The sequence below is a fragment of the Dryobates pubescens genome, chromosome 12 (assembly GCF_014839835.1).
Source record: "Dryobates pubescens isolate bDryPub1 chromosome 12, bDryPub1.pri, whole genome shotgun sequence".
Classification (NCBI taxonomy): domain Eukaryota; kingdom Metazoa; phylum Chordata; class Aves; order Piciformes; family Picidae; genus Dryobates; species Dryobates pubescens.
The window spans coordinates 3,664,458-3,692,399 of NC_071623.1; the positions used below are offsets into that span (position 1 = coordinate 3,664,458).

At 50.6% G+C, this 27,942-nt stretch overlaps 2 protein-coding genes across 2 annotated transcripts in view; one reads left to right on the top strand and one right to left on the bottom strand.

Annotated features, from left to right (window-relative positions):
• LOC104299539 (T-lymphocyte activation antigen CD80) overlaps positions 1-10,573 on the top strand; it is a 38,119-nt gene extending 27,546 nt beyond the window's left edge. The window contains exons 5-7 of the mRNA XM_009899706.2: positions 1,206-1,331; positions 6,424-6,547; positions 10,401-10,573. Of these exons, the coding sequence (XP_009898008.2) occupies positions 1,206-1,331; positions 6,424-6,530 (233 nt within the window). The 3' untranslated portion in view covers positions 6,531-6,547; positions 10,401-10,573. The remainder of the gene's footprint in view (positions 1-1,205; positions 1,332-6,423; positions 6,548-10,400) is intronic.
• Positions 10,574-17,903: 7,330 nt separating this feature from the next.
• Positions 17,904-27,338, bottom strand: TIMMDC1 (translocase of inner mitochondrial membrane domain containing 1). The gene is made up of 7 exons (XM_054166045.1): positions 27,217-27,338; positions 26,945-27,110; positions 25,687-25,775; positions 22,834-22,901; positions 20,727-20,805; positions 19,323-19,433; positions 17,904-18,045 (listed from the first exon to the last, which is right to left on the bottom strand). Exons 1-7 carry the CDS (start codon positions 27,309-27,311, stop codon positions 17,961-17,963), a joined length of 693 nt encoding a protein of 230 aa, XP_054022020.1. The 5' UTR covers positions 27,312-27,338; the 3' UTR covers positions 17,904-17,960.
• Positions 27,339-27,942: the final 604 nt, after the last annotated feature.

The following is a 27,942-nucleotide window of genomic DNA, read 5'->3' on the forward strand; positions in this document are numbered from 1 at the left end:
CAGGATCAGTGTGGCCAGCAGGAGCATGGAAGTCATTCTGCCCCTGTACTCAGCACTGGTTAGGCCACACCTTGAGTCCTGTGTCCAGTTCTGGGCCCCTCAGGTTAGGAAAGATGTTGAGCTGCTGGAAGGTGTCCAGAGAAGGGCAACAAAGCTGGGGAGGGGTCTGGAGCACAGCCCTGTGAGGAGAGGCTGAGGGAGCTGGGGTTGCTTAGCCTGCAGAAGAGGAAGCTCAGGGGAGACCTTCTTGCTCTCTACAACTACCTGAAGGGAGGTTGTAGCCAGGTGGGGGTTGGTCTCTTCTCCCAGGCAACCACCAACAAAACAAGAGGACACAGTCTCAAGCTGTGCCAGGGGAGTTTCAGGCTGGGTGTGAGGAAGAAGTTCTTCCCAGCAAGAGAGACTGGCCATTGGAATGTGCTGCCCAGGGAGGTGGTGGAGTCCCCATCCCTGGAGGTGTTTAGGAAGAGCCTGGATGAGGCACTTGGTGCCATGGTTTAGTTGATCAGATGGCGTTGGGTGATAGGTTGGATGATCTCGAAGGTCTTTTCCAACCTGATTAATCCTGTATTCTGTATGTCTGTCCCTCCTGTTCAGTTAGAGTTGTCCTATGCTGCAGGAGAACAGTAAGAACAGCATGTTGGCTGCTCTAATGTCCAAGTAGCAGAATGGTCATCTCCAGTGTGCAAAGCCAAAAGCTCCAGATCCACTGAAACTGACCTCTGCCACAACACTCTTCTTCTGCCACAACACTCTTCTTCTGCCACACAGAAGAAAAGAGTCTGTCCTAGTCTGTTTAATGCACAATTTGCCATCACCTGCAAATTCAGAAGGGAGGGGGAAAAAAGCAGCACAAATCTGGCAAGACCAATAGGAAAAACTGCAGAGTTCCTTTGAGTGTGGAAGTTTTCTAGGTACATACTCAGACTTTTCCACCAAGCCCAACCAATTTCCTGTGCTGGACAAAGCTCCAGGGTTGCAGATTCTGTGGGGGTGTTAAAAACCTCAGCACCTAGCAAATGCAGAGGAATGGAAGAAATTTAGGTGCCAGCTTTGTCTGCTTGTTTACAGAAGAGGTGATTTCTCAGGCTGAATATCTGAGTTAGAATTTGGCCAGCATCATGAGAATTCACTTGCCTGCTCTTACATGAGCATGTCAGCGTGCTCTTGGCCCCTTTGTTTATGTTTCATTTCTTCTCTCTCAGGAAAAACAAATGACTGCATTGTCCCTACTGTGCCTCCACCTCATAATGTCATTATTGCTTCAAGTATCATCATTATTATCTTCCTTTTGGCTCTCATCCTAGCAGCAAGATACCTCCCAAGGCATGGTAAGTGTCACTCCTTTTTCCAGAAACAGTCTCTTAATGCTTATGGGGTGTGGTGGGTGAACACCCACTCTGAAAACAAAACCAAAGCAGAGGAGAGGGCTTGTGGGTGCTGTGCCCTCCCTGTAGGGCATTTTCACCCTGGGGAGCTGAGTCTGTTCCACTCCCCCCTCCCTGCCCAGCTAGGGTATAAAAAGCAGGACATTGCAGTCATTAGGTCTCCTTTTGGCTCCTGCCTCTCCTGGATGAGAGCTACTGTGGCTGCCTTCCTGCTCCTCTGCCACGTGGTCAGGCCTGATCCTTCTCCCTGCTGCCTCTGTGCCTCTTCAGAGAGAGACTGGTTTTGTATTCTTCTTCTTTGTCCCACTCCCATCCATCCTTGTTCCTTGCCCTTGTGAACCTTACCTGTTATTGTTTTATATATATATATATTGTGTTTAAAGAAAACTCTTTACCTCTCTACTTCCAAGCCGACTCCAAATTATTGTTTGGTGGATTTGCTCCTTGCTTTCTTTTCCCTCTCTGTTGGGAGGGAGGAAGGGGGAGTGGGGGGAGAGATTCTCAGCCTTGCCCCCATCTGAGCTCTTAGCTCCCAGTTAAGGCTTAAACCACCACATGGAGGTTCTATGGAAAATACATTTATAGAAACTACTGACACACTGTGCATTTCTGTACCACCTCCTCTTCTCCTTGTTTTGTTTTCTGTTTGGTTGGGTTTGCTTGGATGGTTGGTTGGTTGGTTTTGTGTTGGGTTTTTTTTCTCATGCAGCATCTACTGTCATAAAATCTAACTCCAGTGTAAGACTTTTCCTCCATTTTGTGTGCCAGCAGCACTAGGGTTTGGATTTGACAGTGAAGGAGTGATGGGGATTGTTGACAGCAGATCAGAGTATTTCCAAAACACAGAACTGAAGAGATTCACAAAGTTTCATTTTCACGTGTTCAGATGCTTGAAGATGCCAGGAATCTTGGTGGTCTTGATAGATGCAGATGAGCACTAACAGTCTCAATACTGGATCCCTCCACACACCCTACATAGATGATTCCTCAGACAATTCACAGAGCCAGTTGCAAAATGCATAGTGCTAGAGCTGCAGAAAGCATTTCAGCATAGCCATGTCCCACTTCTAGAGGAACCCCAGGCAGGAGAGATGGATTTGTGTGCCCAAAACTGCACTGGTGAGGTGCACTCTCCAGCACTATAAAGTCTTCAGTAACTCCATACATGACTCCAGGAGTTTTTCAGCAGCAATGGAGGCCTCAAGTGTTTCAGGGCTAGCTGGCAGCTGAATGGATTTATTGTTTTGTTTGGCTCAACAAAGGCTGAACTGTTTCCTCTAATCATATCTAAGATGACCCAGTCCAAGGGCATGAGATTGAACACATCCAAGTGCCAGGTTCTGCACATTGGCCACAGCAACCCCAGGCAGTGCTACAGGCTGGGGTCAGAGGGGCTGAGAGCAGCCAGGCAGAGAGGGACCTGGGGGTACTGGTCAATGGTAGGCTGAACATGAGCCTGCAGTGTGCCCAGGCAGCCAAGAGGGCCAATGGCATCCTGGCCTGCATCAGGAACAGTGTGGCCAGCAGGAGCAGGGAGGTCATTCTGCCCCTGTACACTGCACTGGTTAGGCCGCACCTCGAGTACTGTGTCCAGTTCTGGGCCCCTCAGTTTAGGAAGGAGGTTGACTTGCTGGAACGAGTCCAGAGAAGGGCAACAAAGTTGGTGAAGGGTTTGGAACATAAGCCCTACGAGGAGAGACTGAGGGAGCTGGGGTTGCTTAGCCTGGAGAAGAGGAGACTCAGGGGTGACCTTATTACTCTCTACAACTACCTGAAGGGAGGTTGTAGACAGACGGATGTTGGTCTCTTCTCCCAGGCAGCCAGCACCAGAACAAGAGGACACAGTCTCAGGCTGTGCCAGAGGAGGTTTAGGTTGGATGTTAGGAAGAAGTTCTATACAGAGAGAGTGATTGCCCATTGGAATGGGCTGCCTGGGGAGGTGGTGGAGTCACCATCATTGGAGGTTTTCAGGAGGAGACTTGATGGGGTGCTTGGTGCCATGGGTTAGTTGTTTAGGTGGTGTTGGATTGGTTGATGGGTTGGATGCGATGATCTTGAAGGTCTCTTCCAACCTGGTCTATTCCATTCTATTCCATTCCATTCCTTTCCATTCCATTCTATTCTATTCTATTCTATTCTATTCTATTCTATTCTATTCTATTCTATTCTATTCTATTCTATTCTATTCTATTCTATTCTATTCTACTCTACTCTACTCTATTCTATTCTACTCTATTCTATTGTATTCCATTCCATTCCATTCAGTTCCATTCCATTCTATTCTATTCTATAAAGCCCCTGAAGATGTGAACAGACATTTCATGGGTGTACAAAGGCAGCTAGGCATCCAGCCAATATTGAAAGTCAACAGCAGTAGATGTCCCATTCACACCCTCCTAGCAGCTTTGGAAAGCATTCCACGATGAAGCCTGCAGGCTTTGCAGAACGTCATAAATATCATCCAGTAAAATTCTGTCAGCTCACTGGGGAAGCCAAGCCTAGAGAGAAGAATGGCAGACTGGGAGTGCTCTGTGTTCAACCCACTTAAATCAGAAGCCACCAGTCCGAGCTGAGCATCTGATCTCATGGTGGCTGCAGTGGTCTGCCCTGCTGGAAAGATGTTATGTGCTAGGCAGCAAGGACTGCGTTCACTTGGGGACACCACAAGTTTGTCGTGCTTGTACCTTCTGCTCCCCCTACTTCAGCTTCAGACAAGTTCAATCCCAAGTGAGAAGTGTGGGAGGCAGCTTTACCATTTTTCTTTTCCCCTTCTCACCCACCACATCCCTTCAAAAACAAATGTGACCCCTGAGTCAGGCTGGGCTAATTGCCAAGTTTTACCACAAAGACAGGAAGCTTCTGGAAGGCAGTGACTACACCTGTGCACCCTGTGCACCTCCTCATTTTCCACTCATGTGCCCCCATGACAGCAGTGCTGGTTCCCCCCTGCTGCTCCCTGGGGCTATGTCAATGGGAAAGCAGCAAGCAGGTTGAAACTGAGAAAATCACAGCTGATCACAACCTGTGCTGCTCTCTGCATGGGTGATGAGCTTCTAGTTATAGAAGAAAATGAACTGGAATTCAAAGATTTGGCTCTAAACAAATACAGGCTGGGAATTGAAAGGTTCTTTCCCACTCAATTAATAAGATCCTGGAGCACTCTGAGACAGCTTTTTATGTAGAAACCATATTGCTTTTAAAGGAGATGTAAAAAGCAATCCAGTGTGGTAGGATGGGATCAGCTACAACAGCATGGGACTTGGCTGCACGAGCTGGAGTTTCCTTTTCAGTCCCATTTTCCTAATATGCAGGGGGGAGTCGACTTGCCAGGCCAGGTGGTGCTGTTTTGTACAGCCACTTTCCAGACCAGGCATGGACTGTAAAAAAACTGAAGCTAGACCTTCCCAGTTTGCACAGTTGTCACATTTCAGTGCTGCTGCACATTGCCACCTGCCTGGGAAGGGAAGTGTCTGTCCTAAGAGCTGGTGTTGCTACAGATCACCTTTCAAGAGCTATCTTAGGAGCTTAGAGTAGGTCTGAGAGTACCTCTGTTGTGCTGGAACATGGAAACCTGAGTCAGGAGCTGCCTTGAAGCTAAGAGTGGTTTCTGGGCTCATAATGCCATGCTTTGAAGAGCTGAAGTTTGGGAGGGAAGAATAGAGAGACAGAGTGAGATGGAATTAATGGTTCTCAGATGTGTGATTGTGGTGGTGACCAAAACATATAGATCACAGGATCACAGTATCACTAAGGTTGGAAGAGACCTCGAGGATCATCGAGTCCAACTTGTCACCACATACCCCATGACTAAACCATGGCACCAAGTGCCACATCCAATTCCCTCTTGAACACCTCCAGGGATGGGGACTCCACCACCTCCTTGGGCAGCACATTCCAATGGCTAACAACTCTCTCAGTGAAGAACTTTCTCCTCACCTCGAGCCTCAACCTCCCCTGGCACAGCTTGAGACTGTGTCCCCTTGTTCTGGTGCAGGTTGCCTGGGAGAAGATACCAACCCCTTCCTGGCTACAACCACCTTTCAGGTAGTTGTAGAGGGCAATGAGGTCACCCCAGAGCCTCCTCTTCTCCAGGCTAAACAATGCCAGCTCCCTCAGCCTCTCCTCACAGGGCTGTGTTCCAGACCTCTCCCCAGCCTCGTTGCCCTTCTCTGGACACCTTCAAGTGTCTCAATGTCCTTCTTAAACTGAGGGGCCCAGAACTGGACACAGGACTCAAGGTGTGGCCTAACCAATGCAGAGCACAGAGGCACAATGACCTCCCTGCTCCTGCTGGCCACACTATTCCTAATGCAGGCCAGTAGATGCTTTGTTGAGGGTCACAACTCCCTGCTCTGAGATGCTCATAGCTTATCTTTGCAGTAATGTAAGAACTGTCTAGATCTTCTTTACATCTTCAATTAATTTAACATCAAGATGAGGCCCAAGGTTAGAGGTCACATAGAATCAGTTGGGATCCAGGTTGTAAAACCTGTGCAAGTACAACTTCCTGTGATTAGCACAGGGAGGGTCAACTCCGATCATTAAAATCAAAGTCATTTGTAGATACTGAGGCAGCAAGGGGACCTGTTTCAGCTGAACTCCTTTTAAAGCACTGAAGGGACTGTTGGACTGCTTCTAACACTGCCTTTCTTTTACTCTCATGAGAAACTGCATTTAGTGACGTGGAACCTTTGCCATCATTTCCCTTCTGACACTGCCTTAGCGTGTAGCAACCCCTCTTGGTGCCAAGCTGAGGTCCTGGCTCTGTACTAATGGGAACTATTCTGCCCATATGACACTGTATAAATGAGGTTGATATATAACAGCTTTCTGTCCAATCAGACAATGGCTCTGGGCCAGCCCTATTCAGATATACTGCAAGGAAAAGTGGCAGCAACTAGACTTACAAAAATGATTTCATTTCTTCTCTCCTTTCTTCCCACTCTCAGTTATACTTTGTTGAGGAAGACATTTGGATACAGCATTTCTGTGTCTTCAGGAATTTCAAATACTAACAGGGATTCTTCTTTTTCAGTCTGTTCTCACTGCTGTAAGCCTCAGCATTCAGTGGAAGAGGATGTGAAAGAAGGTACAAAGCCACCCACAAGCTCTAAAATGACATCTGAAACTTCATCTGTGTGATCAGGTCACACCAGCAGGTAGCTTTGTTCACCATTCTTCTCTTGGCAAAGTAGCTTCTCAAATACTGTTAGATTCTTGTGTGATGCTAGTTCCCAAACCCACATATGGCTTTTAATAGGATGTCTGCTCTCCTTTAGGGAAAATAAAAGCAGGAGGGCCCTAGTGCCAGCTCAGACACATGGTGTTTCCCACTCAGGTCACTAAAGGAATGATGCTCATGTTGCTTGTGGGGCATTACTTTGTTTAGGTTATTTCAAATGTCTAGAAATTAATTGAGCAAAAAAACTTTAAGGGACCAAATTTCCTGGGCTGCTAAGCTGGTTTGTCCACAGAATGTGCTCTGCATGGGGGGGAGAGACAGCTGCAAGTTTCTGTGCCATTCATTTCTATAATTAACATAAAAATTTAAGGACTAAAGGTGAGAGAGAGGTGAAAGAAAAGGAAGGTTTGACAACTTTGTCAGTGTCTTCTCTGAACCTATGTCAGGAAGCTGGTGAATAGCTGAGAGGTGAGTTTGTGGCATGATCATGCATTGACAGGCTGGAGAGCTGGGCACAAGCCAGCCTCATGAGGTTCAACAAGACCAAGGGCAGGGTCCTGCATCTGGGTCGAGGCAATCCCAGGCACTAATCCAGGCTGGGCAGGGACTGGCTGGAAAGCAGCCCTGAGGAGAGAGACTTGGGGGTGCTGGTGGTGGAGAAGCTCAACAGGAGCTCTCAGTGTGCACTTGCAGCCCGGAAAGCCAATCAGATCCTGGGCTGCAGCAAGAGAAGTGTGGCCAGCAGGGCAAGGGAGGTGATTCTCCCCCTCTGCTCAGCTCTGGGGAGACCCCACCTGGAGTACTGCCTCCAGTTCTGGAGCCCCTCTTACAAGAGGGATCTGGAGGTGCTGGAAGGTGTCCAGAGAAGGGCCAGGAGGATGAGCAGAAGGCTGGAGCACCTCTCCTATGAGGACAGACTGAAGGAGTTGGGGCTGATCAGTCTGGAGAAGAGAAGGCTCCGAGGTGACCTCATTGTGGCCTTCCAGTATCTGAAGGGGGCTACAAGAAGGCTGGGGAGAGACTTCTCAGGCTCTCAGGTAGTGATAGGACTAGGGGGAATGGAATGAAGCTGGAGGTGGGGAGATTGAGGCTGGAGGTGAGGAGGAAGTTCTTCCCCATGAGAGTGGTGAAGCCCTGGAATGGGTTGTCCAGGGAGGTGGTTGGGACCCCATCCCTGGAGGTGTTTAAGCCCAGGCTGGCTGAGGCTCTGGCCAGGCTGATGTAGTGTGGGGTGTCCCTGCCCATGGCTTGGGGGTTGGAACTAGATGATCCTTGTGGTCCCTTCCAACCCTGACTGATTCTATGATACTAAGATACTATGATCTTTTGGGATCTGCAGTGACATCCCCTGCTGCTACCCTTATGCTGATTTCATAGGCCTCCCAACTAAGAACTGGGCAGTCTTTTAGTTGCTGTCCTGTTGGACTCATTTGTGAGTAGCTCATCACTGCTGCAGGTCCCACTTATGGCTCTCTGCCCTGGGGGTTATTCCTGGCTGATGCCACGTGAGCCATGTGCCTGACCTGATGCGTGAGCAAGGGAACATCACTGATGATAGAACTGAATGAGTGACCAAACGGTAGTGAGAGAGAGGTGAACAACAAGGGACCAGCTCCAGCTTTCATGGAATCATAGAATAAGGTTGGAAAAGACCTCAGAGAGCATCAAGCCAAGCTATCACCACAGACCTCATGTCTAGCTAAACCATGACAGCAAGTGCCACGTCCAATCCCCTCTTGAACACCTCCAGGGATGGGGACTCCACACCTCCCTGGGCAGCACATCCCAATGGCCAATTACGCTTTCTGGGAAGAACTTTCTGCTCACCTCCAGCCTAAACTTCCCCTGGCACAGCTTGAGACTGTGTCCTCTTGTTCTGGTGCTGCTTGCCTGGGAGAAGAGACCAACCCCCACCTGGCTACAACCTTCCTTCAGGTAATTGTAGACAGCAAGAAGGTCTCCCCTGAGCCTCCTCTTCTCCAGGCTAAGCAACCCCAGCTCCCTCATCCTCTCCTCACAGGGCTGTGCTTGAGACCTCTCCCCAGCCTTGTTGCCCTTCTCTGGACACCTTCAAGTGTCTCAATGCCCTTCTTAAATTGAGGGGCCCAGAACTGGATGTGGTACTCAAGGTGTGGCCTAACCAGTGCTGAGTACAGGACAGAATGCCTTCCCTGCTCCTGCTGCCCACACTCAAGCCCTCTCCCCAGCCTCATTGCTTTTCCTGGTAAGAGCAGCAATGGCAGGCCACTTCTGAGCTATCTCCATTTCCTTCAGCATCCAGAGAAGTGGAAAAGAAGAATTTTCTTCCCTAAGGCTTGCCCTGGCATCACTCATATTTTAAAGGAGCTACTTCTAGTAATGAGGTGTTGTGAAGGATGGGCTGAGGAAGAGTCAGCTTTACCAAGGTTTTATGACTATAAAGCATTCTTTTAATTTTACCCTGAAGGCTCAGCTGTGATCTTCAGGAAGACATTTTACAACTCAAGAGACTTGAGAAAAGATAAGCAGCTAACTGTTCTTATTCACATCATTATCCAAGTCACTGCATTCCCTGCTGTCATCACAGCATGCTGAATTGTCAGGGTGATGCTGGAGAGTAGCAGCTGCAGAGTCTTAGAAGTCATGAGTTTGTCACACTGTGTGCTGCAGTAATCTGGAAGCTGAACACTCTTGCCATGGAAAGGAGGGGAAGCAGTAACACACTTGGCTCATCTCCAAGCCTGACCACCCACTCGTGTTTTGCTCTGGGGAAGGCCCTATCTGGAACAGATACTAGAGCCTTGGTTGGCATGAATTCTGTGTGGTTTTGTGATGGGAGTGGCAGGAGTTCACCCACTGAATAAATCCATTCTGCCACATTCCTCTTTTGTCACCAAAGCTTGTTGGGCTTTTCCCATGTTTCCCAACTCCACCTGCCTTCCTCTAGTAGCTATCATCTCTTAACTGGACACAGGACTCAACTCAACTCTTAACTGGACACAGGACTCAATGTGTGGCCTAACACCACACTGGTTAGGCCACACCTTGAGTCCTGTGTCCAGTTCTGGGCCCCTCAGGTTAGGAAAGATGTTGAGCTGCTGGAAGGTGTCCAGAGAAGGGCAACAAAGCTGGGGAGGGGTCTGGAGCATAGCCCTGTGAGGAGAGGCTGAGGGAGCTGGGGTTGCTTAGCCTGGAGAAGAGGAGGCTCAGGGGAGACCTTCTTGCTCTCTCCAACTCCCTGAAGGGAGGTTGTAGCCAGGAGGGGGTTGGTCTCTTCTCCCAGGCAACCAGCACCAGAACAAGAGGACACAGTCTCAAGCTGCACCAGGGGAGGTTTAGGCTGGATGTGAGGAAGAAGTTCTTCATAGAGACAGTGATTGGCCATTGGAATGTGCTGCCCAGGGAGGTGGTGGAGTCACCATCCCTGGAGGTGTTCAGGAGGAGACTTGATGGGGTGCTTGGTGCCATGGTTTAGTTGATTAGATGGTGTTGGGTGATAGGTTGGACACAATGATCTCGAAGGTCTCTTCCAACCTGGTTTATTAGAAATTAGAAATTAGAGCTCAGTGTGATGCACTGAGCCACGTTCAGTAGTTGCCTTCACTCTGCAGAGGGACAGCAACCTTCATACCGTCCAAAGCTTTTCACAGTCAGCATTGAGCCAGCCTGCAGCTCCGCTGTCGTGCCTGTCTTGAGCTGTCTAGCTGTGAGCAGCTCTGCCTTTGCTGTTGTAGGAGCCCTCTTGTGGAGGGCCACCGCAGGTGATACCCGAATGCAACACTCAGCCTTACACTTAGGATTAAGGAGCAAGGGGGGCAGAAATCAGTAACATCTTTTCTTTGTCCCCTCAGGTTTCTCATCCTGTGTATTCTGCACCGCAGTCCCCACTGTTCGTTGTACAGCAATGCCTACCCCGTTGACCCTTTGGCACTCTGAAAGGGGATGATGGAAGTAGAAAATTGTGCTCAAGAAGTCTGACAAACCAATCTTGTGTGATTGAATACAAACCCCCACCTACACCACAGAAGCTGAGGGCTGGTGGCGTTATAACAGTCACCATTACTCCAGCCGGGAGGACCGTCAGTGTTCCTGCACCGGGACAGAAGAGGAGCATCGTCAGGTCAAGAGTTTGGGATCCTGTGGCTTCATGCTGCCTCTATGAAAATTAGGGAACCAACAGAGCCCTAGCAGATAGCCCATGCCCACCTACCCCTTCAGGAATGCAGAGCTGACCTTTGGGAGACCCTGGACCCTGACAGAATCTCCAGTGAGGCCTTGCCTCCATGTTGCAACTGGGAGCAGCCAAAACTTCTTTTGTATTCAGCCTTGGACAGGTACCTGCCAGGACTGTCCTTTGTGCTGGAGGACTTTGGGTTTGGCCATTGCAGATACAGAGTCTTTCTCCCCTACAGAGGCAATATCACACATGCTTTGCACGAAAAAGCACCTTGAGGTGGGACCCTGTGCCTCACGCTCATTCTCAGTGGTAAGAGACGTACATACTGACAGTGCCCCTGACGGCTGATTAGCAATAGTATCATAGTATCAGTCAGGGTTGGAAGGGACCACAAGGATCATCTAGTTCCAACCCCCCTGCCATGGGCAGGGACACCCTACACTAGATCAGGTTGGCCACAGCCTCATCCAGCCTGGGCTTAAACACCTCCAGGGACAGCACCCCCAACCACCTCCCTAGCCAACCCATTCCAGATTGCTTAGCTACAGCAGTGGCACAAGTTCTCATCACCTTTCCCTCCTGAAAGGGCATCCTTGCCAACCCAGGTACCAAGATACAGCTCCCTCCTTACATTCCTGAGAGACACAAGAGCCCATCTGGCACGGCACAGCCGGCCGGTGCACGCCTGTGCCCACCTTGGCGCACACAGCTGCTGGCTGTGTGCGTTCCCGCCTGCAGCGGTGCCCGGCCTGCCTGCCGGCTCGCCAAGCCACCTTCAAATCCCTGCAGCAGTGGTGGCTGCCTCACCTCTACCTGCTGTAACACAGGGCCTTGCTTCACAAACACAGGACAGCTTTCTGTTTGTACATTTGCCTAGGAATACTTGGCTAGGGCAGACTCTCCAGATTCTTGGGACTTTCTCACGGGGACACTGGGATTTACTTTGCTTGGAATGCTGCTGCTTTCTGCCAGAATTCTCCCAGCCAGGACTTGAAAGTAGTTCCCTACAGGATGTTAACATTGGATAGGACTCATCTGATCTAGGTGATATTCTTGCCTACTGTGTAGGAAAAAGTGGTTTCTCATTTTGAGGGTTAAAAAAGAGGAAAAAACCCCAAGCTCTGCAAGCTTCCTAAGCAGCTCTGCACACTAACCTCACTCAGCCCTGACCCAGGGTTGACAGATTTCCCTTTTGCCTTGTCCCCCTGCAAGCTGCAGCCACTGCCTTGCTGCTCTACCCGTGTGTGGACAGCAGGGAAAACCAAAGGCCGAAAGCACCAGGCCATCTGCTTTGTGGGATGTTTTGTTGCTTGAGCTGTTTGCCTTGCTAGGCCACAGCAAAGGAGCAGTCCATCCATTTCACCCCCTCCTAGCAGGCACCTATTGCTGGAGGAAATGGGAGGACTGAAAGTGGCTTCTAGAGGATTGAGCTACAAGAGGCTAAGGGATCAAGCCACTGGTAAAAAGACACTGCTCCCTTCCTGCTCCTGCTGCCCCATCAGCTTTTGCACTGCCTTGCCATGGTATGAAGTGGGAACTTCAGAACATTCTTTTGCAGGATTTTTTGATGGAGAAAGGAGATGATGTGGGTGAAAAGGGGGAAAAAACCTCTTTGTGCCTGTGCATTGTGGTTGACAGCAGAACATAGGTGGCACAGAAGGCAGTGTTTCCCAAAGGCAGCCTGACACAGTGTATGGGCAATGCTCTCTCATCGTTTTCAAGTTTCCTTTTCTCCCAGTCTGTGTTTGTTGTTTCCAGCACAAACTACTAGCTTCTTGCAGGCTGAACATCCACTTTTCAGCACTCACTTGGCTCATTTTCAACACTGTGCTTCCTTCACCCACTCGAACTATGATGCATTTCCACCTCACCAACCACACCACAGCTCTGACAGCTGTACCAGGGCATTTCCCTTCTGACTATCCCATGCTCTGCTTCTGCTCCTGACTGGTGAATGCACAGCCTAGCAGAGCAGGGCCTGTCTTTTGCACTGCAACAAACCTTTCCACATCACCACCGACTCCTGTGACACTTTAACTCCTTCTAAAGGGGACAGAGATCTTCACTGACAAGTGTGTTCAGCATCACTTTGGCTTTATATCCTCGATGGGCAGGTTATTTGGTTTCTTCTTTTCCCCTTAATCACCTATGCCATGCATCATGTTATCTATTGTCTTATGCTGTGCTCAGTGAACTGCACATAAATGGTTTCTGTGAGACCTTCTCAGCTTAATATCTGGGTCTTCATAGCAGGTGAGCTGCTCTGTTGCCACAGGTATTTTGTATGTGACTTTCTTTTTCCTGGGGTTCCTCCTTTAATTGTATTAAAAATAAATGGCAATAAAGGATGTCTGCTTCATGGCCTGGGATGTGGTAGAGCCTTTCATTTCTTCCTGAGCCCCAGCCATCATTCCACAGTATCACAGTATAACCAAGGTTGGAAGAGACCCCAAGGATCATCAAGTCCAACCTGTCCCCACAGACCTCATGACTAGACCATGGCACCAAGTGCCACGTCCAATCCCCTCTTGAACACCTCCAGGGACGGTGACTCCACCACCTCCCTGGGCAGCACATCCCAATGACGAACGACTCGCTCAGTGAAGAACTTTCTCCTCACCTCGAGTCTAAACCTCCCCTGGCACAGCTTGAGACTGTGTCCCCTTGTTCTGGTGCTGGTTGCCTGGGAGAAGAGACCAAACCCTTCCTGGCTACAGCCACCTTTCAGGTAGTTGTAGAGGGCAATGAGGTCACCCATGATCCTTCCCTTCTCCAGGCTAAGCAACCCCAGCTCCCTCAGCCTCTCCTCACAGGGCTGTGCTCAAGGCCTCTCCCCAGCCTTGTTGCCCTTCTCTGGACACCTTCAAGTGTCTCAATGTCCTTCTTAAACTGAGGGGCCCAGAACTAGACACAGGACTCAGGGTGTGGCCTAACCAATGCAGAGTCGAGGGGCACAATGACCTCCCTGCTCCTGCTGGCCACACTATTCCTAATGCAGGCCAGGATGCCATTGGCCTTCTTGGCCACCTGGGCACACTGCTGGCTCATGTTTAGGTGGCTGTCAATCAGCACCCCCAGGTCCCTCTCTGTTTGGCAGCTCTCAGCCACTCTGACCCCAGCCTGTAGCTCTGCATGGGGTTGCTGTGGCCAAAGTGCAGCCCCTGGCACTTGGACTTGTTAAATGCCATCCTGTTGGCCTCTGCCCATCTGTCCAGTCGGTCAAGGTCCCTCTGCAGAGCCTTTCCATCCTCTAACTGACCAACATCCGTTCCCAACTTGGTGTCATCTGCAAACTTGCTGATGACTGACTCAATCCCCTCATCCAAATCATCAATGAAGATGTTAAAGAGGATGGGGCCCAGCACCGATCCCTGGGGCACACCACTGGTGCCTGGCCGCCAGCCGGATGTGGCACCATTCACCACCACTCTCTGGGCTCAGCCTCCAGCCAGTTCCTAACCCAGCACAGAGTGTTGCTGTCCAATCCACGAGCTGACAGCTTAGCCAGCAGTTTACTGTGGGGGACGGTGTCAAAGGCCTTGCTGAAGTCCAGGTAGACTGCATTCCCCTGCTGCTGCAAACATACCTTGTGTAGCATCAAGCTAGGTGATGTGGCTCGTTGTCAGAACTCCAGCAGGTACAGGTGGCATCAAGAGACCGCTCTGCTGTGCTCAGCAGCAGTGACAGAATGGCACTCAGGTTCCCAGCTTGTCTATGCATCAGATAAACACATCTTGTGTCTGTCAATTTGTCAGTGTAGCTAGGGGGTGTGTGTGACACTCAGTTTGCAGCAGGTCTTCCTCCTCCCTCCCAAAAAGGGAGGTTACCTGCAAAAGCAAAATGCAGCCTCAAATGCTCTCACTGTATCCCTGCCACTTGTGTTACCTGAAGATGGAGGGCTGGTGACTTCAGTGTGGTGCTTGTGCTGGGGCCCTGGGAGGAGGGAGAACGTGAGGAATGCCTTACAGTTGTATTTAAACACAATGCTGTTTGGCCTGTGACCTTGAATACAAGAAACAAGCGAGTGCAGGGAACTAAATTCTGCACAAAACAGAGCGAAAAATGGCTACTGAGTGCAGGTAGAAGTCTCTGCTTCCCCTTTCTGATGTGCAGCATGAGGAAAAATGTGAACACACAGGACAACTTTCTAACTGTGAGGGTGACAGAGCACTGGAACAGGCTGCCCAGAGAGGTTGTGGAGTATCCTTCTCTGGATATGTTCAAAAGCCACCTGGATGTGGTCCTGTGTGACCTGCTCTGGCAGGGTGGGGGGTTTGAAGTAGATGATCTTTCAGGGTCCCTTCACAACCCCTAATGCTTTGTGATTCTGTGATAAGGACACAGAGCAGCCCTTCCCTTCCTTACTTAATAGAGGAAATCTACACAACTTCCACACCTTGGTATCAATGGTCAGACACAAGAAAATCAGTACTCTTCACACATCACATCCAACACCACTACAGAGGAATTGAGAGAGACTGAGCAATGACACAGCTGAATGTCATCAGAACTGCTGTGCAGCTGAGAGTGTGGGACAGTGGGTGGGAATGCAACAGCAAAGAAAGGAGAGGAGAAAAACCAAACCAAACCAAAACACCCATCTCTGCATCACCACAATGAAAAATATGTGACTCAGAAAGGTTGCTTTGATGTGTGAGGGGGCAGAAGGCAGTAACACTGCTGCCACTAACACATGCAGAGCTCAAAACAGGGTGGGTACAGACACGGCCTGGATCAGGAATAGTGTGGCCAGCAGGAGCAGGGAAGTCATTCTGCCCTGTACTCAGCACTGGTTAGGCCACACCTTGAGTCCTGTGTCCAGTTCTGGGCCCCTCAGGTTAGGAAAGATGTTGAGCTCCTGGAAGGTGTCCAGAGAAGGGCAACAAAGCTGGGGAGGGGTCTGGAGCACAGCCCTGTGAGGAGAGGCTGAGGGAGCTGGGGTTGCTTAGCCTGGAGAAGAGGAGGCTCAGGGGAGACCTTCTTGCTCTCTCCAACTCCCTGAAGGGAGGTTGTAGCCAGGTGGGAGTTGGTCTCTTCTCCCAGGCAACCAGCATCAGAACAGGAGGACACAGTCTCAAGCTGTGCCAGGGGAGGTTCAGGCTGGATGTTAGGAAGAAGTTCTTCCCAGCAAGAAGTTCTTCCCAGCAAGAAGTTCTTCCCAGCATGGGAATGTGCTGCCCAGGGAGGTGGTGGAGTCCCCATCCCTGGAGGTGTTTAGGAAGAGCCTGGATGAGGCCCTCGGTGCCATGGTTGAGTTGATCAGATGGTGTGGGGTGATGGGTTGGACTCGATGGTCTCAAAGGTCTTTTCCAGCCTGGTTAATTCTGTATTCTGCATCTGTACCTCTGCTTGCTCAGTCCCTCACTTACACGTGGAAAAGGAAAATCAAAGCTGGTTGATGAGAAACCCTGTCATCAAATGTGTTTCTTCTTTAAATGGAACAGAGGTGTTTAAAAAAGAAAATGCTCATTTCAGAAGCCAGGAAACAGAACACCTTCCTGGAGGAAAAGGTGTGCCAAAAAGCTGCTTTGGGTGGGTGGAATATGCTCTGAGGAATTGACTGCTGCTATTTCAATCACCAGTAATCAGCTGTAACACAGAAAAGCATTCAGCCAGAACAGATTTACTGCTCTTTGCTTGTGGGAGGGAGATCCAAACCCCCTGCTTGGATGCAGTTCCCTTTAGTAGGAGAAAAAACTCCAACAAAGAAAGGGGAACAGAATTCAGACCTTCTGCTTTGATGGCCATGGTGATAAGCCACCAGGCCCTGCTGGCTGCAGACCACTGCTGCATTAACTTCAGCCCCACCCAGAGCTAGGACTTAACAGCTGATCAAAACAGGACAAACTAGCAAACAGAACAGGTATACTCCTGGCTCTTGTCTTTGTCACTGCCCAGATGGTGCCCTACACTGAGACACATTACCACCACACTTTGGGAGCAGAGCTATTTTATACTTGCTTTGCCACAATATAATGGTAAGAAAGCTTGCATATTCTCAGGCCCCTCAAGAACCTGCTGCAGAGACAGAAGAAGCTGATGGATGGAGGGAAACCTACAGTGGTACATCTAAGTGTCCCAAACAAATGGCTTCCTATCTAGAGCAGGAAATGCAACTCTGTCATAGGTGTGGAATAAAGACCCACACCTCAATGCCATTTGAGTAATGCTCATACAAGAGATGAGATTTTTATCACAGTACCACAGTACAGTAGAGGTTGGAGGGGACCTCAAGACATCATGGGGTCCAGCACCACCTGGCAACACCAGGAGACTTTACTGCTCACTGCTGGGACCTTGATGCAGCTGTTCCCATGGGGTATCACTGAAGCACCTTGTGATGTACTACAATAAAGAGTACAGACACAATCACCACTGCTAGATGGCTTTATTGAGTGTCTTCAACCACATTTCCTCCAAAGGCAATTCCCTGACTCCCAATCTTCAAATGAAAGCAGAGGCCCTTTTATTGTCACTGAAACTGTCCACGGTGCCAGTTCTTCCACCATCAGCCCACAAACAAGTCATCAGTTTTCTCCTTAGCCACACTTCTGCTAGGAACCCAAACCATGTCTTTTTCAGGGTATTCACATATCATTCCCAGCTCCTCCACCCTTCCTCAACACTGCCAAATACTCCAAGCACTGTAGGAAACAGCTGTGGGGTTTTTGCACAAAGCCAAAAAGGCCTGCAGAAACCCCCAGCAGCAGAACAGCCTGGGTCCCTGCCAGGCAGAGCCAGGCTGTGCCAGGGGGGTGACAAGGAGAACTGCTCACACTGGTGTTGCCTGCATTGAGCTTCAATGGCATGTTCTGCAGGCACTGTCTGAAGAGCAGCTTCAAGCAGAGCATAATTAGCTTTTGGAATCAGGGTACCTTTAGCATCCAAACTACTACTAGGCTCCATCATTTCTACATCATTGGTGGTTTGGACATTTTCAGCAGTGAAATGGGTTCCAGACAAGGCTCTGGGGGCACCATCAACCCTGCCAAACTTTCAAGCCTGCAGAGTCTGTACTTCAGGCTTTTCCTTCTCAGGTGGAACACCTTTAGCCCTTCCAAGCTCTTGTGCAGTGATATGCATCCATGAACAATTCCAGCAAAATGCTTTCTCACAAGTGCATAGGACATAACTGCATTCACAGAAGACTTCCACAACCCCTGGACTGAAGACAAGCAGAATCCAAGTCTTTGTAGCTGCTTACAACAGAGATCTGGGGAAGACTCAGTAGTTCTTAGATTCTCTTGTTCATGTCTGATCCTCCCTGGGCATTGCTTTCTGTTTGGCCTATGACTTCAGTCACACTGAGCCTGGATTGCCTAATGAGAGAAGAGAGAGTGCAAAGTAAGTTTATGCTGTACTGTCCTGACAAAGGCATCACTGCAGAATCCCAACTCTTGAAAAGGTTCTCCCAGAACAGGCATTATTTGTGAGTTCTTGTAAGTCCCTGCCAGGCAGAGCCAGGCTGTGCCAGAGTGGCTGGAGAGCTCCCAGACAGAGGGGCCTGGGGGTACTGATTGACAGCCCCCTAAACATGAGCCAGCTGTGTGCCCAAGAAGGCCAATGGCATCCTGGCCTGCATTAGGAATAGTGTGGCCAGCAGGAGCAGGGAAGTCATTGTGCCCTGTACTCTGCATTGGTTAGGCCACACCTTGAGTCCTGTGTCCAGTTCTGGGCCCCTCAGTTTAAGAAGGACATCGAGACACTTGAAGGTGTCCAGAGAAGGGCAATGAGGCTGGGGAGAGGCCTTGAGCACAGCCCTGTGAGGAGAGGCTGAGGGAGCTGGGGTTGCTTAGCCTGGAGAAGAGAAGGCTCAGGGGTGACCTCATTGTCCTCTACAACTACCTGAAAGGTGGTTGTGGCCAGGAAGGGGTTGGTCTCTTCTCCCAGGCAACCAGCACCAGAACAAGGGGACACAGTCTCAAGCTGTGCCAGGGGAGGTTTAGACTCGAGGTGAGGAGAAAGTTCTTCACTGAGCGAGTCATTCGTCATTGGAATGTGCTGCCCAGGGAGGTGGTGGAGTCACCGTCCCTGGAGGTGTTCAAGAGGGGATTGGATGTGGCACTTGGTGCCATGGTCTAGTCATGAGGTCTGTGGAGACAGGTTGGACTCAATGATCCTCAAGGTCTCTTCCAACCTTAGTGATACTGTGATACTGTGAAGTCACAAACCCAGTGTCATGGCCTTTTCTCTCCAAACCCTCCAGCTCTCCTTCTTCTTTCCTCTCTTTAGCAGGGCTGGAAAGAAGGCAGCAATGAATGAAAAGCCAGAGTTCTGGCCTCTCCCAGGTTTGGCAAAGCAATGTGACTGTGCTGGTCCTGCTGATCTGTGTGGCCACTGCAAAAGTGACACACTGCTGCAGAGTCAGCAGGCATGAATACCTGGAACACGATACCTTGTGACAAAGTAAGCAGCAGCATCTGAGGCCAGGAAGACTAAATCAACACTAACTGGCAAGTGAAACACACCAAAAGCCAAGAGCAGAAGAAGCAAGGTTTAGAAAGCCTGTGTGTCATGGCTGTTCTGAAAGATTTGAGCCACAGAGACCCAGACCCAGACCTAGACAAAGACTGAAACAGGCAGAGCTGCTCCTTACCACTCTGCCAACTTTTCTTCATACAGCTCCCTGCGCTCACGATTTCTCTTCTCCTGCAAGGTCTCACCAGCAAGCTTCTGCATCATTATTAAGAGCCCCCCTGCAGGGATGCTAGAAAAGAAAGCAGAAAGTCACAAGTCAAAGGGACACACAACAGCAGTAACTTCCCAGCATCAGCAAAAGGAGCATGCAGGGGCCAGCCAGCAGATGAACAGAGCAGTGCTCCTCAATACTCACAACACGCCACAGACTAAGGTAGTCCTGTTCTACTGTCAGCCACCAAACACAGCCTCTCCTCAGCTGTGACTCACTGTAGCCCCTTCAATAATGCATTTGGAATTTACTCACTGACAGGGCAAAGAAGTAGAAGGAGTTAAAAGTGCCCCAACAACTCCTGTAGATCCTCAGACCCATGATTTATTCGCACTCCTGCTTATCTTCTAGCCTACCTCTGCAGGTACTCGTGCTTTCATTGGCAAAGCTCCCTAGGCTGCATCCAAGCCTGCCCACAGCTCACACCATCCTGACAGTGCTATGTAGCACATACAAAGCTCATACCCTTCTTCAGGTATGATCTCCAAATCCACTTGTGAGGATAGTCACAAGTCAGTGATTTGAGGAAAACATCCCAGTCAGACTTCTCCTGAGTTAGGTCACTGCCTTGACAGACAGAGCTCTGAGAGAGAACCATGTGTTCCTCCGTGCCCCAGGGAGCTTTAGGAGATACACAAGTGCAAGACACACAAAGAAATGTGCCACCTGCAAGACACACAAAGAAATGTGCCACCTGCCAGTCCTGGGTGGTGATTTTCTAAAAAGGTCACTTTTTGGGTAACATTTACTCCTAACCCAGGGGCTGCCAGTTCCCAGGGTGTCATCAGGATGTCAAACACCCCTTGGGCACTGTCAGAATCCTGAGCTGCAAGAAGAGCAGTTGCCAGAGAAGATGAGCAGGGAGCCCAGAAGTTGTGTCTTACACCCCTGCCTTTACCCCCAGACAACTTGCAGAAGATGTCCAGTGGTTCTGAACTCAACCATTGGGCTCATCAGGGAGAATACCAAGAAAAGGGCACAGGAGATGCCTATAAACCACCCTCACAATATCCTGTTTGACAGTGGTTAATGTTCTCTCTACTAAGCAAAGTTGAGGATCACTGAGGATGCTGCACAACACCAATCAAGGAAAAAAACACAGAAGAAATAACCCAACAGTTTATCAAGGCTGGAAGAAAAGTCCTTGTCATGAGGTCCCAAGAGAGACACAGAAAATCCCTCAAGGAAAAAGAAGGGAAGTTTCTGTAGCCCCATCCAGGATTCATGGCTTGATGTGTGCGGCCACCACCTAAGCAGGAGCCTTGAAGAGTAGCTGTGCTCAATCACTCCTCGGCAGGAGTCACAACTCACCCACACGCTGTTCCGAACACAAAGCCACCTGCCAGCCCCTGCAGGCCCAAGTGCATTCTGAAAAGGGCTCCAGTGAAGCCTAAAAAAAAAACCACAAACCCACTGAAACCACAAACAGCCCCCCACCATCCATTCACATGCAGATACAGGGAGGGAGCTGCTTTGCTGCACCTCGCTTCTTCATGAGCTGACATCTACTTTTAGTAGAGCAGAAGCCATGCACTATGGCCAGCAGGAGCAACTCTCATCCTATAGTCACCATGATCCTTGTAAGAAAGCATTGCACAAAGCTCCTTCTGCTTCAGAAACACTCCTTGAGGTAGCCTGGAGATACTCAAGGTAAGACTCAACAAGGCAACCTGGTCTAGCTGGGGATGTCCAGGCTGACTGTGGGGAGGTCAGACTAGATGACCTTTGGAGGTCCCCTCCAGCCTGGACCTTCTATGAAGTGCTAAGAAGTTATCTATGAAAGCAAAACCAAGCTGGTTTTGCTGGTGGAGGAGAAGCTCAACAGGAGCTCTCAGTGTGCACTTGCAGCCTGGAAAGCCAATCAGATCCTGGGCTGCAGCAAGAGGAGTGTGGCCAGCAGGGCAAGGGAGGGGATTCTCCCCCTCTCCTCAGCTCTGGGGAGACCCCACCTGGAGCACTGCCTCCAGTTCTGGAACCCCTATTCCAAGAGGGATCTGGAGGTGCTGGAAGGTGTCCAGAGAAGGGCCACAAGGATGAGCAGAGGGCTGCAGAACCTCTCCTGTGAGGACAGACTGAAGGAGTTGGGGCTGTTCAGTCTGGAGAAGTTGGGGCTGTTCAGTCTGGAGAAGTTGGGGCTGTTCAGTCTGGCTCCGAGGTGACCTCATTGTGGCCTTCCAGTATCTGAAGGGGGCTCCAAGAAGACTGGGGAGGGACTGCTCAGGATCTCAGGTAGTGATAAGACTAGGGGGAATGGAATGAAGCTGGAGGTGGGGAGATTCAGGCTGGAGGTGAGGAGGAAGTTCTTCCCCATGAGAGTGGTGAAGCCCTGGAATGGGTTGTCCAGGAAGGTGGTTGGGGCCCTGTCCCTGGAGGTGTTTAAGCCCAGGCTGGATGAGGCTGTGGCCAGGCTGATGTAGTGTGGGGTGTCCCTGCCCATGGCTTGGGGGTTGGAACTAGATGATCCTTGTGGTCCCTTCCAACCCTGACTGATACTATGATACTAAACTCTCTCCAGGCTGAAGGGGAAGGGAAAGGGAAGGGAAAGGGAAGGGAAAGGGAAGGGAAAGGGAAGGGAAAGGGAAGGGAAAGGGAAGGGAAAGGGAAGGGAAAGGGAAGGGAAAGGGAAGGGAAAGGGAAGGGAAAGGGAAGGGAAAGGGAAGGGAAAGGGAAGGGAAAGGGAAGGGAAAGGGAAGGGAAAGGGAAGGGAAAGGGAAGGGAAAGGGAAGGGAAAGGGAAGGGAAAGGGAAGGGAAAGGGAAGGGAAAGGGAAGGGAAAGGGAAGGGAAAGGGAAGGGAAAGGGAAGGGAAAGGGAAGGGAAAGGGAAGGGAAAGGGAAGGGAAAGGGAAGGGAAAGGGAAGGGAAGGGAAAGGGAAGGGAAAGGGAAGGGAAAGGGAAGGGAAAGGGAAGGGAAAGGGAAGGGAAAGGGAAGGGAAAGGGAAGGGAAAGGGAAGGGAAAGGGAAGGGAAAGGGAAGGGAAAGGGAAGGGAAGGGAAGGGAATGGCAGGGAAGGGAAGGGAAGGGAAGGGAAGGGAAGGGAAGGGAAGGGAAGGGAAGGGAAGGAAGGGAAGGGAAGGGAAGGGAAGGGAAGGGAAGGGAAGGGAAGGGAAGGGAAGGGAAGGGAAGGGAAGGGAAGGGAAGGGAAGGGAAGGGAAGGGAAGGGAAGGGAAGGGAAGGGAAGGGAAGGGAAGGGAAGGGAAGGGAAGGGAAGGGAAGGGAAGGGAAGGGAAGGGAAGGGAAGGGAAGGGGCATGCAGGAGCTATGAAGTAACTTATGGAGTAAAGTCATAACAGCAGTTGGTAGAACGTGAAACAAAACCCAGCAGCAACAACTGGTCACATCCAAGAGCATCTGCTTTTGCTTTTCTGCTTATGACCCTTGCCCATAAAGAGAGAAGTAGAGAAGGTTACAGCAGTCTTACCTCCTGCTGAAGCAAAATTCCCGATGGTGGTCTTATTGCGGTACGCAGACAGCCCGGTGCTCACCACGCTGCGAAGATGAGGCACAGCTCAAGTCAGCAGTTGCACATGGGAAAAGGTGGGTAGCAAAACAGTCTGAAATAAAGCTGGGTTCCATTAAGCTGCCCCTCAGGTTGCCTCTGACAGCCTTGTTGCCCATCTGTCCAGCGCACACACGTGCCAGCCACAAGTGCCTCGATTTCTGCAGCTTCACTGCAGGCAGCTGCACAGCCAGAGGCCAGGGAAGACCAAGATTCCTGGCCTGGGTCGGGAGGATTCCTTCTTTTTCTGATCAAAGACATTTTTTCTCTTGTATAATCAAGGATAAAATTAATTAAGCAGTGAAAAGTACAGTCAGTCTGTCCTGATATAGGGCCTCTACCCCCAGAAACTGAATTTGCGTGTCAGGAAGATCTTGCCTGATAGGTAGCCCTGCCACACACACACCAGAGGCAAGTCGCTCATCATGTCAGCAGGATCACCTATTCTTCTTACCAGGGTAGTACACTATCTCCTCCAAAAGCATCAGCTAAGCCTCAAAACAATCCCTCTTCTCAGTTCAGTAGCCACATTTACAGGCTGGACAGATGGGCAGAGGCCAAGGGCAAGAGACTGAATACATCCAAGTATCAGGTTCTACACATTGGCCACAGCAACCCCAGGCAGTGCTACAGGCTGGGGTCAGAGTGGCTGAGAGCAGCCAGGTGGGGAGGGACCTGGGGGGACTGGTGGAGAGTAGGTTGAACAGGAGCCAGCAGTGTGCCTAGGTGGCCAAGAAGGCCAAGGGCATCCTGGCCTGCATCAGGAAGAGCGTGGCCAGCAGGAGCAGGGAGGTCATTGTGCCCTGTACTCAGCACTGGTTAGGCCACATCTTGAGTCCTGTGTCCAGTTCTGGGCCCCTCAGTTTAGGAAAGATGTTGAGCTGCTGGAAGGTGTCCAGAGAAGGGCAACAAAGCTGGGGAGGGGTCTGGAGCACAGCCCTGGGAGGAGAGGCTGAGGGAGCTGGGGTTGCTTAGCCTGGAGAAGAGGAGGCTCAGAGGAGACTTTGTTGCCATCTACAACTCCCTGAAGGGAGGTTGTATCCAGGTGGGGGTTGGTCTCTTCTCCCAGGCAGCCAGCACCAGAACAAGAGGACACAGTCTCAAACTATGCCAAGGGAAGGTTTAGGCTGGAGGTGAGGAGAAAGTTCTTCCCAGAAAGAGTAATTGGCCATTGGAATGTGCTGCCCAGGGAGGTGGTGGAGTCACCATCCCTGGAGGTGTTTAGGAAGAGCCTGGATGAGTCATTTGGTGCCATGGTTTAGTTGGTGCTGGGTGATAGGTTGGACTTGATGATCTCAAGGGTCTTTTTCAACCTGGTTAATTCTATTCTATTCTATTCTATTCTATTCTATTCTATTCTATTCTATTCTATTCTATTCTATTCTACTCTACTCTATTCTACTCTATTCTATTCTATTCTAATTCTATCCTATCCTATCCTATCCTCTCCTATCCTCCTCAGCACTTTAAGAGCCTCCTGCACCACTCTACAAGCCAACAGCAAACTTCCTCTGCTCTTCAACACTGGAATGGCACCCAGCCTTTGCACAGGGCACAGCTAAAACAGCTTGGTTTGAAACAGCAAAAGTCAAAATTCGCTCAACTGCAAGACAAAATCTTCAGCTGAGTGAAGTCAGAACAAGGCCGAATGGTTAAGTACCTTCCCTCAAAGCTCATTACAAACGCTTGGTGAAAAGGACGATGCTCTGACTGCAGGGGAGACACCTGGTGGAAGATGAGGAGGCTACATGTCAAGCCCAGGAACAGCTAAAGAAATCTAAAGCACCAGGAGGGAAAAGTGAACGGCATACTAACTAAACCTCAGGGCAAATCCTAACCCAAGAACAGCCAAACAAGAGCCAGAGAACTTGAGGAAGAAATTCAGGAAGGAGCAAAGCAATCAGGCAGACAGAAACATAAACCAATGGTAGTCAAAACTGCTGGTGTCCTCAGAGCAGGTGGGAAATGTAAATAGAACATACCTGCAGAAAGAAGCAGTGTAGTTTAGGGCTAGACATAAATTTGCCCTTTTGAGTATCAGGGAAGGAGCTATTCCCAGTTTAAAAGGGCTTTACTCAGAGCAGTGTGTTTAGTTTGATGTGGTACTGTCAGAAATGTGCTGGCATATCTGAGGGAGAAAATCACAGAAGCAGAACCAGTGCCCTCAGGAAAAAGGTGCCCTGGTTGTGTGCTCAGGAAAAACGTGAAGGCCTAAAGAGGTACATACAACTGGTAGGTCTGTCTGTCCAGTGGCTGCTTAAACAATGAGATGATCATCTGCAGGCATTTGAGGACAAGAAGCAAGAGTTGTGGGCAATGCTAGAATACACAGACTGTGAGTAATGTCACAAAGCAGAAAGAGAGAAAAATTACTGTGGGATGAAAAGCTCTTCCAGCAGCAGTCAACACACTGTAACTTCCTCCAAGAGAAAAAAACCACACACACAAGAAAGGGAGATGAAGCAGAAAGAAGCCCTCAAACAGAGGGAAGAACAGTACTCAAGCATGAATTAGATGTATGGAGCACGGCCTTTCCAGCTTTAGTTTTCAGGTTGGTTCATTAGGAGACTTCAATTCTGGGATAATTATCACAAGTTAAATCCTCTTCACCTTCACACCTTATTAATCAGACTCACTGCTAACACAGAACTTTGAGTCTCATCGCTCACCACTGCTCTCAAGGAGCTGTGAGCACTGCCAGCACGAAGGGATCCCTGCCACTAGCAGGTTAAGCCTAAGCCATCCCTTCTCCCATGACTGTCACGAAGCACTTACTTGAACACTGTCACAAAAGCAGTCACTCTCCAGCTCCAGCGCCAGCCATAGCGGAGGAAACTCCTGAGCCCAGCCCGATGCGCAGATTGCTAGCGGCAGAGAGGAGACAGGTTACAGATCACAGCCCTGCTCCCCTTCACCAGCACCACCAACCAGCCGGGGGGGCTCACAATGGGTCATGGCACCGACATCCCTTGGGAATGGTACCCTGGAGCCTGAGGGATCAAGTCAGCCATCTTCACAGGGAAAGCTGCTCACGTTTACCCCAGTCAAGAATTAATCCCACTCATCTTTCTACTCCCAGTGCTGAAACACACCTGGGAGGGACCGAGAGAGCTTTCTGAGGACAGCATGGGAGGGGGGTCAAACTAGAAACTACTTCTCAATTATTACAAGTATTAATAACCATGATAAGCAAGCAACAACCACCTATTTAAATGTGAAGTGGCCATCAAGCTCTGCAATTTAGCACTGGCACTTAAAAGTTTGGGAGTAAGTGGCTTTTAAAAAGATGTGATAAACAGAAGCTTCAGGAAAAATTGAAACCATTCCAATTAATACCATGGAAGAAAATTAATTGTGGTGCATGTGCTTAGCCTGGGCCCTGAGACACAGAAAAGTCAGCAGAAGGGCTGAGTGATGCCAGGCACCAATACTTTGCTGGCTGCTGTGTGAGGGCCAAACCCAAACAGTAAAAAATAGGCAGACTTTTAAAGGGCTTTCTTTCCCAATAATCCAGTTAATCGTCATGCTCATTAATGAAAAAAAACCTTCCAATGCACCTATAAAACGCCAGAAAAAAACGCTGATGCGAGGTGCAGTGATCAGCTGAAAGAATTGGGAATGGTTTCATACAGCTCACACGCACAAGGGAGCACCGCTTTGACACTGGGCAAAGTCTCTCGCCAACGTACTAAAACGCACAAGCCAGGACGCTGCCCAAGACACATTAATTGGCCACTGGGATTTGCGTGTAGCTCATACTAACACAAGGTCATTTGCTCTCCTGTGTTCTTGTGCCTGTAACCCGAAGAGCCCCCCCTCCCCCCCCGTCCCGTCCCGCAGAGGCCCGAGGACGCTCGGGCTCCCACAGCGCGGGGCCTGCCCTTCGCTCTGCCGGCAGGAGCCCGCGCCGCTGCCCCGTGGCACGCACACGCACGCACACGCACGCACAGGCAGAGCGGGCGGCCCGGCCCCACGGGCGGCCCGGCCCCACGGGCGGGCGCGGCCCGGCCCGGCCATGCCGCGGGACTCGTACCACCGCATCGGCGCGGTTCTGGAAAAGCTCCCCGTGACTACCCGCGATGAAAGCCTTGCGGGCCTGGTGGAAGGCCGGCAGCCCGCCGTACAGCCAGCCGACGATTCCCGCGGTGAAGGCCGCCTTGAGGATGTTCACCGTTTCCTCCGGGTACCGCTGCCGCTCGCTGCAAGGGAAGGGCAGAGCAGGGCTCAGGGCTCGGCCAAGAGAAGCACGGGGGCCACGCGGATGCCCACCGTTGCCCGCCCGCCCCGACTCGGCCCGATCCTCACTCGCGGTGCCAGAGCTCGCTGAGCCGCTCCCAGCCCGTCTGCGGCGGCGGCGCCGGGCGGCCGAACTGCGACCCAGCGCCCAGGCCCTCCGCCATAGCCCTCCACGCCGCCGGCAGCGCTGGGCGGCCTCCGCAGCGCCCCCTGCCCTCCCGGCGGGGCACGGCACGGCGCGGCGGCAGCCGCCCGCTCCGCGTTGTGCCTCCGGGAGCGCTGGCGGCGGAGCCCGGCTGCTCCGTAGGTACGGACGCGGGGCTTTGGCGAGGGGTCAGGGCTGGTTCAGCAACGGGGAAAAAAAAAGCGTATGGTACAGAAAACTGCTCAGTTCCCACTGGCGACTGGCCCGAAGGTTACAGCCACCTGAGGCTGGAAGTACAGACACCCTAGGCAGTGCTGTGACCGAGGAAAAACGTAAGGACACATCTCACCCTCTTGGCAAAACAGCTGGGGCTACCCCATGCCATTACAATTCTGCTAAACAATGCTACATGCAGCAAAACTTTGGTTTTGTTTGTTTTATTCCAAAAGCACTTCATTAAAAATGATTTTAAAAGACATAACTATTTCAGTGTCTCAGAATACTGTTTCTCTGTCGACTAAGAGTACAAACCCAGAACACCCCTTCCACTCTTGCACAGTTCTTGTCCTCAAAGCCAGGCTAGTCTAACCCCCTGGTCTGTTTCCCTTGAAGGCTGGGATAACCCAGGTGCCTGGAATCAGCATGTTGTT

Coding starts and splice junctions, on each gene's coding strand:
- TIMMDC1 (XM_054166045.1), bottom strand. CDS start 27,311: ATGGCGGAGGGCCTGGGCGCTGGGTCGCAGTTCGGCCGCCCGGCGCCG. Junction 22,902..25,686: donor GCTTTTGTGACAGTGTTCAA/GTAAGTGCTTCG, acceptor TCATCTTCGCAG/CGTGGTGAGCACCGGGCTGT. Junction 18,046..19,322: donor GAAGAAAAGTTGGCAGAGTG/GTAAGGAGCAGC, acceptor TTCTCTCATTAG/GCAATCCAGGCTCAGTGTGA.